The sequence below is a fragment of the Trichosurus vulpecula genome, chromosome 5, assembly GCF_011100635.1.
Source record: "Trichosurus vulpecula isolate mTriVul1 chromosome 5, mTriVul1.pri, whole genome shotgun sequence".
Taxonomy (NCBI): Eukaryota; Metazoa; Chordata; class Mammalia; order Diprotodontia; family Phalangeridae; genus Trichosurus; species Trichosurus vulpecula.
In genome coordinates this window covers 83,650,981-83,664,527 of record NC_050577.1, presented here as the reverse complement: position 1 = coordinate 83,664,527, position 13,547 = coordinate 83,650,981, and the positions used below count along the sequence as shown (strand labels likewise).

The 13,547-nt window shown below is 40.6% G+C and overlaps 1 protein-coding gene across 2 annotated transcripts in view; it reads right to left on the bottom strand.

The window, feature by feature from the left end:
• VIPR2 (vasoactive intestinal peptide receptor 2) overlaps positions 1-5,138 on the bottom strand; it is a 137,677-nt gene extending 132,539 nt beyond the window's left edge. The window contains exons 1-2 of one of the 2 annotated variants that reach the window (XM_036761600.1): positions 5,067-5,138; positions 1,874-1,970 (exon numbers count right to left, since the gene is read on the bottom strand). In XM_036761600.1, the coding sequence (XP_036617495.1) occupies positions 1,874-1,970; positions 5,067-5,129 (160 nt within the window). In that variant the 5' untranslated portion in view covers positions 5,130-5,138. The remainder of the gene's footprint in view (positions 1-1,873; positions 1,971-5,066) is intronic. The other variant, XM_036761601.1, reaches the window with a different exon arrangement.
• Between the last annotated feature and the right edge of the window lie 8,409 nt (positions 5,139-13,547).

Sequence of the window (13,547 nt, the reverse complement as noted above, 5' to 3'; positions counted from 1 at the left end):
GGCCAATTTCCTGTTATATGAATTATAAAACTTCACTGATAATGATTACCTACTAGGCAGACTTATGAATAGTTTCTACTTACTGAATCCCCTGGCAACATCTTCTACCCAACTAATGCCAACTTCCTGCCTTCTGGCTGACATCATATTACCAACTATTTGGATCTTCCCATATTTGTCCCAGTGAGTATGTCTGGTCTCTGGGTCTTAGTAATCCCTTGTTTGGCCTGTCATCAATTATGCCCTACTCATGATATATGTCTGGACAGTACAACTTTATCTAAATACTACCCCATTTTATAAATGAGGAAACTGAGGAAAATTATGTCTTACCTAAGGTTATGTAGCTAATTAATAGCAGACCTAGACCAGAACCCCCAATTCTGAGGTTCTTTCCAACATGAATACAGTAAGATTTAGGGCTGGAAGGGATCTTAGAAGTTATCTACTCCTCTCTTAGTCTGCAAAATGAGGAAACTGAGGCCCAAAGAGATAGTGACTTGTCTCACACCACATGGCTAAAAAGTAAAAGGACCAAGATTTTTAAAATATATTATGTATAATAGATACATATATGTGAGTATGTATAGCTATACGCATGTATGTAAACAAATAAACATATACAGATAGACATGATTCAGTAAATCTGTTATCTCATTAATGTGATACTCCCTCCAGTGGGGGAAAATTGCAGGCCCTCTACACTTCCTTGTTCTGTGGATCTCAGATCCATATTTTCCCATATATCCTCTATAAAGGTAGCCCTCAGTAGATAGCTGTGAAGCATGTAGACAGTCTATTAGTAATCCTTCATGCTTGTTAATAGAGCACCCTCCTGGGTTTTATATCAGAGCAGTCCTTAATGATAAAGGACAAAGCCAAAGTAGAAGGACCAATTCAGTCCTGACTTTTGTCCCAGAGTCATAGATTGAGAGCTGGAAGGAACCTGAAAGATCATCTATTTGAACTTTTTCATCTCATAGATAAGGAAACTGAGGTCCAGTGGGGTTTAAATGACTCGCCCAAGGTTACATATCTAGAAAGTGGCAGAGGCAAGATGTTTGGAAATATTATGTGTGATTCTACTTCATCTGTGTCTGTGTTTTCTGAGTATTCTTTTTTTGTTTGTTTGAACTCGAAAATTTTAACACAACAAAAAGGTATATTTATTCTAGCCTTAACTGAGGCAGTTCTCCCTATTTGCATTCTGATAAGCTTTCCACTTATTTGAACTTGAAAATAAAACAAACAAGTAATATAGCACCCCAAATACAAGGAATGTAACACATTTTCTCTTCATGCAACACATGGACTACTTTATCTTCTCCTAACAATTACCATGTAATTATTTTAGTAACTGTTGCTATCAGTGCAAGCCGGCAAAGCTGTGTTACTATTGAGGATTAAAGCTTGCTTTTAATTGACTGAAATGTCAAAACTGCTCAAACTATTCTTAACACTATTTACTTTTCCTGGGGCTCATAAAAGAGAAAAGGAAATTTTAATTGGAGCTGCAGTCTTAAATAGTACTTTCACTGAGATGGAATTAAGAGATACTTATGCCATGGGAATACCTATTCATTTTTTCAGGGCAGCTAGGGGGCGCAGTGGATAGAGTCTGGAATCAGGGAGACTATTCTTCCTGCATTCAAGTCTGGCCTCAGACACTTACTTACTAGTTGTGTGACCCTGGGCAGGTCACTTAACTCTGCCTCAGTTTCCCCATGTGTAAGGTGACCTGGAGAAGGAATTGGCAAGCCACTCCCCCATTTTTGCCAAGAGAACTCCAAATGGGGTCATGAAGAGTCAGACACAACAACAATAAACAACATTCATTCTTTCCTTCTTGCAGGAGAGGTCCTTTTCTTCTTACCTTTGTATTCCGTCTGGGCACTTAGGAAGGCCATACATTTGATTTCCTCTTCATGGATTTCCAAATGTAATCTGCATTCTGGGTGAATGCCATTTACCTATGAGAAGTTAAATGAATGCTTCATAAGTGATAGTCCTTCCACGCTGGAATGAGATGAATCCCATCCCTCCTTAAAAAAAAAAACAACAAAAACAACAACAAAAAACAATACATTCATACTCCCAGATTTTTTTTCAGCTGTTTCAAAATAATATTATTCGAGATCAATCAACCTTATCCCTCTGATGCTACTGTTTAATAAATTTCTCTTGTTTGCATTTGGAAAATATAACATAAAAAGCAAAACTAAATATGGCCTTCTTTCACCTTTCAAAGAAAATTATATTAACAAATGATATGCTATATTGAGTTCGAACTAATCTTAGGAACAAAAGAGTGCTTTAGTTGAGTAACTTGGTGCAGAAAAATCATAACATTTCATAGTAAATGAGCTGATTTAAGTAAATACACTAGTGTGTATTCATAGGGGACTACTTAATGACACTGTGTACCAGATGCAAATATGTTAACACATTTCCACAGAAAGCACTCTCCACTCTTCTGTAAGTTAGCTATTACTAATCTAAGCAAAAGCAGGGTAGAAAAGATTTCAAAAGGAGTCACATATAATGTGAGATTGTGCCTTCTTTAACTTTAAAATTTAGAGCACAGGATGGAAGGGAGGAGAAATAGAGGAAGAGATAGATCATTTCCCATTTTGTAACCATATTTAAATGTGTTATATGCATAGTGATTTTAAAAATGCTAGCTGTCTCCACAGGAAGATAAAGCTAAAGGATCTTCTACATCTTAGAGGATAATATTACTATCCATGTAGACTGCTGATTCTCAGAGCTGTGTTTTTGGATAAGAAGATTCAATTCCCCCTTTTCCAATGGGTACACCCATTTATTCAGCTGCACTTCATCAGTTAAGGAATTCAGATTTGGGGGGCTGAATGTATGGCCAAAGAATATTTTTATTAAGGAAGTGAATAAGCACAGAATCATGTTTCTTTTGTTTTTATAAACTCATGTATAATTTCAGAATCATTGAGATAGGTTCGATGGAGTTCCTAGTATAGACGCTTTTTTTTTTTCTGGAGAAGAGAACATTCCCAGAATATACACTAAATGGTGCATTAGACAAAGAATTTAAACAATAGCAGGTGTACCTTGCATATTTTTTAAAGAGCCATGGTCTTATTTTTTTCTCTCTGTTGTACAAGCTACAAGTTGAGAAAACTCCTGATTGCCAATGAGGTTGTGTTTTTGAGAAATAAGTAATTGCACATAGGCTTAAAGGTCAAAATGGGGAAAAATCTTATTGATTAAAAAATTCACATCATTAATGAGAATTGACTAGGATGGTTAAGAATAAGGACCGATACAGTTTAGATACAGGTAATAGACACGAAATAGTATGATCAAAGTAGCATTAATAAGGAGCAGTACCTTGTAGTGCCAAGAAAGCATGTATTTCCAAATACTTCCACAACAATAGTTACATGCTACCAACTTCCCAAGGAGGGGAGCGATGGGGTTAGTTGTGGATTCATATATGACAAGAAGGCTCCTCAGAATAAAGTTTAGTAACTCTGGTAAGTTTCCTAGGCTCCCAAAATAGGAAGTATTTCAGAAATGACAACTTTCTCCAGACTCTTGCATTCCATTGAAAACACCTTACGTTGTGTTCTCAAACATGAAGACTAATTCTACCAAAGAGTTTCGCCATTTTGCTCTAATCCTTAATTTCAACTAACATGTGAGTGATAACAGGGCTTACCTGTAATAAACATTTTCAACTCCCTGAATGTAGGACATGCACATAGGAAAGTTAGGGTTCAGACTTAACTTTCTCTTTCTTTGTTTGTATAGTGGTTTCACCTGTGTGGAAATTTCTTCTTCCTCTGGAACTCAGCAGCTGGACTGCAATTTGTCTTAGAGACTTACAGGGGGCTGAGAGAATAAATGACTTGCCTCCTGTTCTGACAGCTAGTATGATCAGAGGGATGACTTGAAACCAGCTCTTCCTGATGAGAACAGGCTCTAGCCACTGTGACACACTGCCTTTCATTATCATATCCCAAATAATGAACTGTTCAAGCTGGAAGAATTGGTTGATTTCTCTTTCTACTGACTTTACCTATTCACTTCACTTTTTTTTATCCCTCTGCTTTGAAATGGAGAGTTTCATTCTGTGGCAGCTTAAATATTTTAAATTTTACTCTTTTTTAACAAAAAATTTACTTAGGATATTCTGGAGGTTTCTTTCGCCTCTCCTTTCTTGGGAACAAGTTCTAAACAGAAAAGTATCCGGTTGTGCACGTGTGTGCGGGGTTGGGGGGGTGGGTTTGGGGGGGGTGGATGTAGGGATTAGAGATGGAGAGTGGATATTAAGTGACCCAGTCAAATACAAGCTGCTGCTCTTTTAAGTCTGAAACCTGTGTTAAAGACTGCCCAGCCTGATTTCTGCAACAGAAAGCTGAAAAAGGTCATTGTCAATTCCTGCCTTCCAGCTCGGGTTTTATCTAGGAGCTGCGTCTCTGTATTCAAAGCACCAGGATTTGCTTTTATCTTTTTATTAATGGTTCAGAACAGACAACCAGAGTCCATTGCTAGCAAGGGAAGGGTATTGGAGGAGAACTTTGGTGGTAAGGGAGAAAAGGATTTTTTTTCCTAAGCCCTAGAGTTCCAATATCTCTCCAGATTGGAGCAATTCTAGTTCGAAACATCTGCCTGTGTAGGCTGCGAGCTCCGTGGGAGAACTTGTTTATCTGATAGGTAGCTCATGAAGAGCAAAGCAAGCCAGCCTGCAATCGACTGTGTAATGTACAAAGGAGCTAGGGATCTGGGGTATCCGCCGAGGACCCTAGCAGGTGGGCGGCTGCCCTAGAGATCTCTCTCATAGAAAAATGACCCCCAAATCCTCCCCAAAGGTTTGCTTTTCCTTTTTCTAAACTTTCTTGACAACTCTCAGCGTAGGCGCACCCCCTCTTCGCTTGCTCCAAGAGAATTGATAACAGCTTGATCGAGCGGAACTAGCATTTGGCGGGGAGGGTTATAGAGGGGAGAGAGAATGTTGTTACTTCGAAGTCCCCCACCCCATTTCTCCCCTAAATTCTGAAGCCCCTCTGAGGAAGAGTGTTACTTACAGACACCGGCAGCAGACACCAGCAGGTTAGGAGAACAGGGACCAGCACTGTGTATCTCCTCATCCCCTCAGACGCCTGGGTCCTAGATTTGGAGGATGCGAGGAGGATGGAGGTGGAAGGATCAAGTGAAGAGAGGGAATCTAGTCCCCGCTGTCTTCTTCCAAAGAGCTCGGTAATCCCGGAGCACAAACATGGGGTCTGGTCAGCAAAGGGGACAAGAGCGGACCTCTCTCTTACCCCCACCCCCTTTACCTAGCCCTTTTCTGGCTTCCCTTATTCCCTACAGGCAGCCGAGGAGCTTTAGCTCTGCCTTGTCCCGTCTTCCCCTTCCGAAGGGGGAGAGGTGCCTACCCAGGACCACGTCCCACTTCCCAGTTCGGCTTAGCTTCTGCAGCCTCTGTCGCTGCCGCTGCTGAAGCCGCAACCCACGTGTACTCCGGGGCAGTGGCTGCAGCTACAGTAGCCCAGGCCCCTTAAGCCAATCGGGGGCACCTCCGGGGGCTCTCTGGTCCTTGGTTGTCCTCAGCCTCAATCCTGCCCCCTGCGAGGTGCAGTGTGAGCGTGGGGCAAGATCTCCCGGAATGTTCCTTCCGCCTTTTCTTTCCTTTCTACTGAGCTGTTCCTTCTCACTTCCCTTCTTTCTCTCCTTCTCTTCCCACACTCTCCCCCCTTTTGTCTTTCTCTCCTCCCCTCTTCCTCTCTCTCTCCAACACAACCCTCCTTTCCTCTGGTGACTGACTTTGCTTATGAGGTGGGGAGGAGAGGAGAGAGAGAGGAGAAAGTAGGAGGGAAAAGAAGGGAACCGTGTCAAGGGGCGATCCTGGGTTTTTCCCATGGGAGGAGGCCCTCCTGTGTAGGTTGAGACAGGTCAGGAGAGATGTTTCTTGGCTGGAGATGCTTACTGAAATTTACCAGAATTGAGAAGGGCAGGAAGTGAGTTTATCTACATAACTCTGAACATGCATTCAATTATACACCTGTGCCTTTTATATAATTTTTCAAATTTTCAGTGAAAGGGAGGAAGAACCACTAACTCCCTATAATCTTGAGTGGAGGATCTGCGTTTGAATCCTAGCTCTGCCCCTAACTCAGTGTTCTCCCCTGTAAAATGAGGGTGTTAGGAGATGACCTCTGAGGCCCCTTCCAACTCTTAACATTCTCTGACTCTAACCGGACAATGGAGAAGGGGAAAAGAATAGCTAATAGCTTAGAGCTTATGTATATTTCTTTCAGGGTTGCAAATATCATGTTATTTATCTTTAGAACCCTGTGAAGAAGGTGATAGTATTACCATTTTTACAGATGAGAAAACTGAGGCCAGAAGATTGTGATTCACTTCAGGCCATACAGCTAGTGAACGTCTAGGCAAAATTTGCACTCTGATCTTACTGATTCTAAGTCCAGCACTTGTATCTATGATACCCTTAGGATGACTGTAAAGATTTAGGGGGTTTCTTTTCTTTTTACAAGAATAAAGATCTGAGAGGAAATATGAGGGCAACATTTGGAAAGAACCTAAAAACAAAGAGGGTGGAGTGGAGAGGAAAGAATCAGAGGGTCTGGTTTACATCCTGGTTTTGCTAATTACTCCCTGTGTGATCTTGGACAAGTTGTTTAATCTCTCTGAACACCAGATTCCTCATCTGTTTCTAAGATATTGCCCCTTTCATGTGGGTATATTTTTGTTCCCTGAAATGGGCAGGGAAAGGCCACTCATGTTAGGAAAATTGATAAAATTAGGTTGAGAATCAGATAAAATGTTGAAGACTGACAGGTACTGTCCTGAGCCCCCTCATCCACAAATGTGCTAAGAGGACCTGGTGGAAGGTAACGATGGTGGCAGGGCATTGTGATCAGGGCAGGTAGGTGGTACAGTGAATAGAACAACAAGCCTGAAGTCGGAAAGCCTGAAAATCTGTCTCACACACTAGCTGTGTGACCCTTGGCAAATCATGTAAACCTCTGCCTCAGTTTCCTCATCTGCAAAATGGGAATCTGAGCAGAGCTCTGGAGGAATCAGGGACAGAAGGCACAGGATTAAGAATATAGGAGCTAATGGGCTAGCAATTGTTTGGGTGGGAACCCTTTAGACTGGAAAAAAGTCATGGCTTTAATGGGGTCTAACTGAGAAAGTCAGGATTGCCCTCTAGTGCCATCTACAGGCTTGTAGGTTTTCAGAGTTTGTATTGCCCTTTATTGCCATCTCTGGTTTGATAGGGAAAAACAGAGGGGGAAAGACAGGTTGTGCATCTGCTTTGCTGGGAGGAGAGGTGTGGATTGGCTAAGAACTGAACAAAGCAGAATCCTTTCCAATTTGAGGAGCAGGCTGGGGAAAAGCTGTATGGCTCTATCAGTATGTGTATTTTGATAGGGAGAAACTCCTCAGAGGCTCAGAGAAGATCTTAGAGAACTTGACAGTTCTCTTCTGGCCAAAAGGAGCTGCTTGTCACTGAAAAATTGTAACAATTTCTCGGTATTCTGGTCAGGGTGGCCTTGTGTTTAAAGAGTTTGTCATTGCTTCAGCTGCCTAAGAGGAGCAGAGGATTTTTTGCCCAAGAGGAAAGCTGTGAAGATTAGGTGGGGAAGAGATAGCAGGAAGGTAGTTTTGCCCAATGAGTGATAGAGTTGTATTGATTATTCTTCAAAAAGACTCAGGACACAAGGCCTGCCATCTAGAGTTGTGAGTTGACATTGGCACATGGATTTCCCTGTTGTGTGCATCGGAGTTGATAGGAGCTGATCAAAAGCTGACAAGATTTGCATCTCTGTGGATTACATTGGTGAGAGAGTGTGACAGGTTTATAGGTGTACTGTTATGTTTTAATTATTCCACCTTTTGCCTCTCTTGAGTGAATGCTGTGCTCCTTCTTCATTTGGCCCTTTAAATATAGTTATGATTATTTTTGCTTTTTAGTGGATAATTGTTATGATTATCCTAACTTTTGCCTTATCACTTAGTTACTGATTCATGCTTAAAAGTCAATGGTGTCATTATGACCAACTGATTTTGTGCATATGGGAAGCAACAAGCTAAGGGCTCAGGATCTGTAGTGATATATAGTAGGAATATATCTCCTTCCCATCCCCTGCCCAACACACTCCTCAAGCATTATTCCATACATCTCTCCATTGCTTTTGGGGACACTAGCCACTTTGATTCCTTGGAAATTCAGAGTTTCCAAGTAAGTACTTAATAAATATTTCTTCATTTACTCTTGCTTTGTGTCTATGTGTGTATGTGTATGCATGTGCAGGTTCTGTGTTTATTCGCTCAATGGACTAGCCATTCAAATGCATATTATAGCTTAGAAAAAGGGTGTTTTTCATCTACTTAGTTTTTCCTATGTTGATTATTATTATATTCTCTTCTGAATGATTGGTCCTTAATGTACTTTACAAAGTAGAAGGAGCCCTTAGAAAAATTAGGTTGGGAAGAGCAGTTGGACCAGAGCAAGTATAAACTAGCTGAAGGTAGCACAAACTTGAAACCTCTTGGGGATCATTTTATGAGAAACTTCTTGGAGGATGGAGAAAAAAAATTAGTACTCTCACTCAGAAAAGGTAACCAAAAGAGACATAAAGAACTATATGTGTGTACATATATATATATATATACACACACATATATGTGCATACATATATATTCTTCATAAAAATCTTTCTCAGAATGACCTTACATGCTTATTCAAGTTATCCTTGATGAAAATATGAGAGAGGAATAAGTAAGCTTTTGAAATCATTCTCCACAACAACACACAATTTAACAGTCACACAACTGGTTGGAAGGTGCAGAGAATACAAAATCCCTCTCTGTTTATTGTTTGTTAATTGCAAAATAGCGTTTGATATGACAGAGCAAAAGTAAGTCTTGTAGGCTGTCTTCCAGCAAGTAGTCTCACATGATGTTTATAAGATCATACAAGATTCCTCGATAAATGCAACCACAAAGATAACTGTTCCGTGACCATCTGGTTGCTGTTAACAGAAAAGTCATGAAAACAGGGAGATGTATGTTCAGCAAGGATATTCTCCACTACCATGGAAGATATCTTACATATGGATCAAATGAAAGAGGGATCTCTTATAAATGGTGAACTCCTTCAGATTCTTCTATTTGTGAATACCATAGTGATAAATGCATCAAATGTCCTAACATTATATATAGCATTCCTTAATGAGATTCATGATTACTCCAAAGAGATCAACTTGACTCTCTGGAAAATGAAGTCATGGTAGTAAAATTTAAGGATGGAGCTCTATGATTCTGAACATAGCTCTAAGGTATTTGCCTATGAGTGCTTTCATTTCCTCGTTTATAAGTGATACTTGGACTGACAGGAGAGAAGCAATGTCAGCTGGATTTGAAGTTATAGGAGTTTAGTTCAAATCCCCTTCTGCACCTTACTGTTTGCGTGACCTCAGGCCAGTTCATTGATTCGTCAATTGACTAAGTCAGTTAAACCTGTATGCAGTTTTGCTTCTTCATGTGCAAAATGGTGACCGTGAAGCTCCATCTATGATTCTAGAACTGGAATGCACTTGAGAAATCACTTGCTTTCCCTCACTATATTTTCAAGTGTAGGATAAAGAGCAGATCAAGTGTACAAAAACCTTGCACATATTAAAAAAAAACCCTTAAAAATCTTATTTGCATCAAGAGGTTCTCATTTAAAGTTTGAGAAGTGATAGCTTACTGTGATTTTGACTTGGTCAAACCACATTTAGAACACTGTATTCAGTTCTGGGTACCACATTTTGGGAAGGACATTGATAAGTTAAAGAGCATCCATAGGAAGGCAGCCAAGATGGGGAAATACCTGAAGACTATGGCTTAGAAGATCAGTTAAATCAATGTGGAATATTTGGACTGGAGAAGATTTAGTGGGAGACATGATAGTTCTCTTCTAGTATTTGAAGAACTATCCTCTAGAAAACAGTTTAGTCTGTTTCTGCTTGGCCCTACAGGGCAGAAGCTCTATCAGTAGGTGGGCAATTAAAAGAGATAAATTTAGGCATAATGTAGGGAAAATCTTCCTACAAAGTGATTTTTCTAGAGGGCAGGTCTAAGCATGTCACCCCCCTACTCAATAAATGCCAATGGCCCCCTATTGCCTCCAGAATCAAATACGAAATCTTCTGATTGGCCTCCAAAGTCCTTCAAAACCTAGCACTCTCCTATCTTTCCAATCTTCTTACACTTTATTCCTCACTCTTTGGTCCAGTGACATTGGTCTCCTGGCTATTCTACTAATAGGACTCCACCTCTCAGCTCCCAGCATTTTCCTTGTTTGTCTCCCATGCCCAGAATGCTCTCTCTCCTCAACTCCACCTGTTGCCTTCCCTGACTTCCTTTCAACCCTATGTAAAATTACTTCTTTTACAAGAAGCCTTTCCTAATCCCTCTTAATTCTCGTCTCTTTCCTTTGTCAATTATTTCTGATTTATCCTGTATATTGCTTGTTTGCATATTTTTCTTTGCATGTTGTCTCCCTCCATTAGACTGTGACCTCTTTGAGGGCAGGGACTGTCTTTTGTCTCTTTTTGTATCCCCAGGGTTTAGCACAGTGCCTGGCACATAGTTGACACTTAATAAATGTTTACTGGTTAATTGGTTGATTAAATGAGAGCTTCCTTAAAGCCACCCCAGGAGATGGTGGGTTCCCCAGGGGTATGCTAATGAATTAAGTTGACTTAAATGTTTAGTGGTCTGGAAAGATGGATGCATGATACATTTTAATCTGCTTTATTAACACCTTGTTCATCATGTTCTTAAGTCTAGATAATCAACAAAACAATAAATCAAATCCTGATTTGTAGTATTGAGGGCATATAAGTTAGGTTCAGAACACCACTGGGCTTCCCTTTACTGAAGGTCTTTAGGCAGATGCTGGGTGATTATCTATTGGAGAAGAGATTTCTGTTAAAGGATAAGGTAGACTAGGTGACCTCTGAAGGCCTTTCAAACTCTGATTTTCTGTAATCTGGTGATTAATTAATAAATAAGCATTTATTAAGCACCTACTATGTACCAGACACCATGCTTGGTGCTAAGGATACAAATATAATGAAGGAAAGGATCCTTCTTCTCAATGATTTAGATTTTCCCTTACAAATCTGGTCCATGCCTTCAAACTGAAGGTTTCAAAAACAATTAGGCATGTTTCCCTTGTATCTACCTCATACTGCCTAGGCAAAGTAAAAACTCCAAAGTCCTACTCCAAGAACCCGTTAGTACCTGGATGGCTTTCTTGGTTTATTGGCCCCATGCCTCTTCTGACATCATTTTCACCATCCAGTTCCTCCACACTGAATCTGTACTGAAGGGCTGTAAATATCTGGGACAGAGGAAGGATCCCCAGATGTGCCCCAGATAAAAAAGAACAAAGACAACCTGAAGGATTATCTTTAATAAGAAAGGTGGGGTACATGGGGAGAGAGGAAGAAGCTATTTTGGTGAATGACCTTGTATTACTTTCTGCACTGACATTCTGCTCCAGTGCCTCATCGTGGTGGGGAGGTGATACCCCCTCCCCCATACGTAGGTTATCTGAAGCTGTATTAAAGGATCAGACTCTTTGGACATATCTAGAAGACTAGAGAGGCTTTGGGTAGTGATTGTGAGTGACCGTGAATAGTTTAACCCAGAGAAACTTGGAGAGTTGGCAATCAGGCAATGATGATTTTGTTTTGATCTAGGGGTTTAGCAACTCACAGAGACTATCTACTAAAAATATGGACATGTCTGTAACCTGCATTAGTGGAAGAAATGCCAATGCAAAGAAAATAATAGATCCTTGAGGGACTCAAATAAGTAAATTCCCTGGATTAATAAGTTCTCACATTTCAAACTTTCTCTGTCCCCTCTTCTTTCTTTTTTTTTCCAGTAGGTATGAGGAGGAGGAGATGGAAAATGCCTTCCCAACTGACAGATGTGGACAGGAGGATTTTCTGTACCTTAAAAAGAATCCCAAAAATCCCACAAAAGCCCTGGTAGTTACTATCTTGATATTTTATATGTCATGCCCACTTGGCAGAGCTGATAAGTTCAAACTAACGGGATAGAGCAAAGATCACAAGAGAAAAGAGTGATGCTGCTTGAAAGTTGGTCAATCCTTGCTTCTTAAATTCTCCCCCTCCCCCCACCAAAAAAAGCGTAGCATCTCCAGGGTTAGTACAAACAATATTTTCCTTCCAGAAAGAAGGGAGGGGAGTGAGAAAAAAAGAAAAGCAATTCTTGTAACATCCACCTTAATACTCCATTTGGTGTTCGCAGCCCACACCCTGCCATCCTCTATCCAATTCCCTTTGCCTCCAGATATAAATCATCACTAAATGGCACAGTTACTGTTCCCAAACAGCTGCTTCTTGTATCCCCTTGGGTGACACTGATGTTGCTGCCTTAATTTTCCGTAGCTAGCTCTAAAGTGATGGAGACTAAAGAGCTAATAAACACCTTATCTTAACCGTTATGCGAGATGCACTTCACTCAGGGGTGTGCTGGAGAAGCATTTCATAGCAGCCTGATCAGTGTGACTACTGAACCTGCTCTTCCCAGGGCCTCATCTTCTCCACATTTGTTAGATAGCTTTAGAAACAATGGTTTTTTTTTCTTTCAGGCCACTTAGCAAGTTGCCTCTTCATTGATAGCTTAGTAGCCTGGAAGGCACTCTGATGCTTCTCAGAGCTGAATTTTTAACTAGGCATCTAGGTGTCATAATGGATAGAAGGCTGGCTTTAGAGTCAGGAAGACAGAAATTGGAATCTTGCCTCGGATGCTTACTAGGTATATGATCCTAGGCCTCACATAACCTCTGTCAGCCTCAATTTCCCCATCTGTAAAATGGTGACAGCAATAGCACCTACCTGAGGATCCAATGAGATAACATATGTAAAGCTCTTAGCAAACCTTAAATCAGGTTTGGGTGGGGTCATCCAAAAGTTCTACCTTCCTTTCAAAATCTCTTTTCTTTCCCATGGTTTCCTTCCCCTTTAGCCCAAGGAGTCTATCTTGTGATCTATTTCTATAGACTTTTGTCCTCAGCTAGTTGTCATAATTCATAACAAGAATTTATAGAGATCTACTAGAGGCAGCTATATAGTCCAGTGGACAGAGCACCAGGCCTGGAATCAGGAAAACCTGAGTTCAAATCTGAGCTGAGACACTTTACTACCTGTGTGACCCTGGGCAAGTCACTTAACCCTGTTTGCCTCAATTTCCTCATCTGTAAAATGACCTGGAGAAAGATATGGCAAACCACTTTGGTATTTATATTGAGGCCAGATTCGGGAGAGTGATTTGGGTGTGAAAGAATTCACGTAGATGACATTCTTTTTCAGCCATTGGGAGCTTTACTTAACATGTAAGCAACACGGGCCTCTTTAGCAAGAAAGCTATTTGAGACCCTGATATTTGGGGGAGTTATGCTTATATAGAGGTTTCAGAATGATGATGTAGTTTTAGAGGTTTTTATGGGAGCTAAA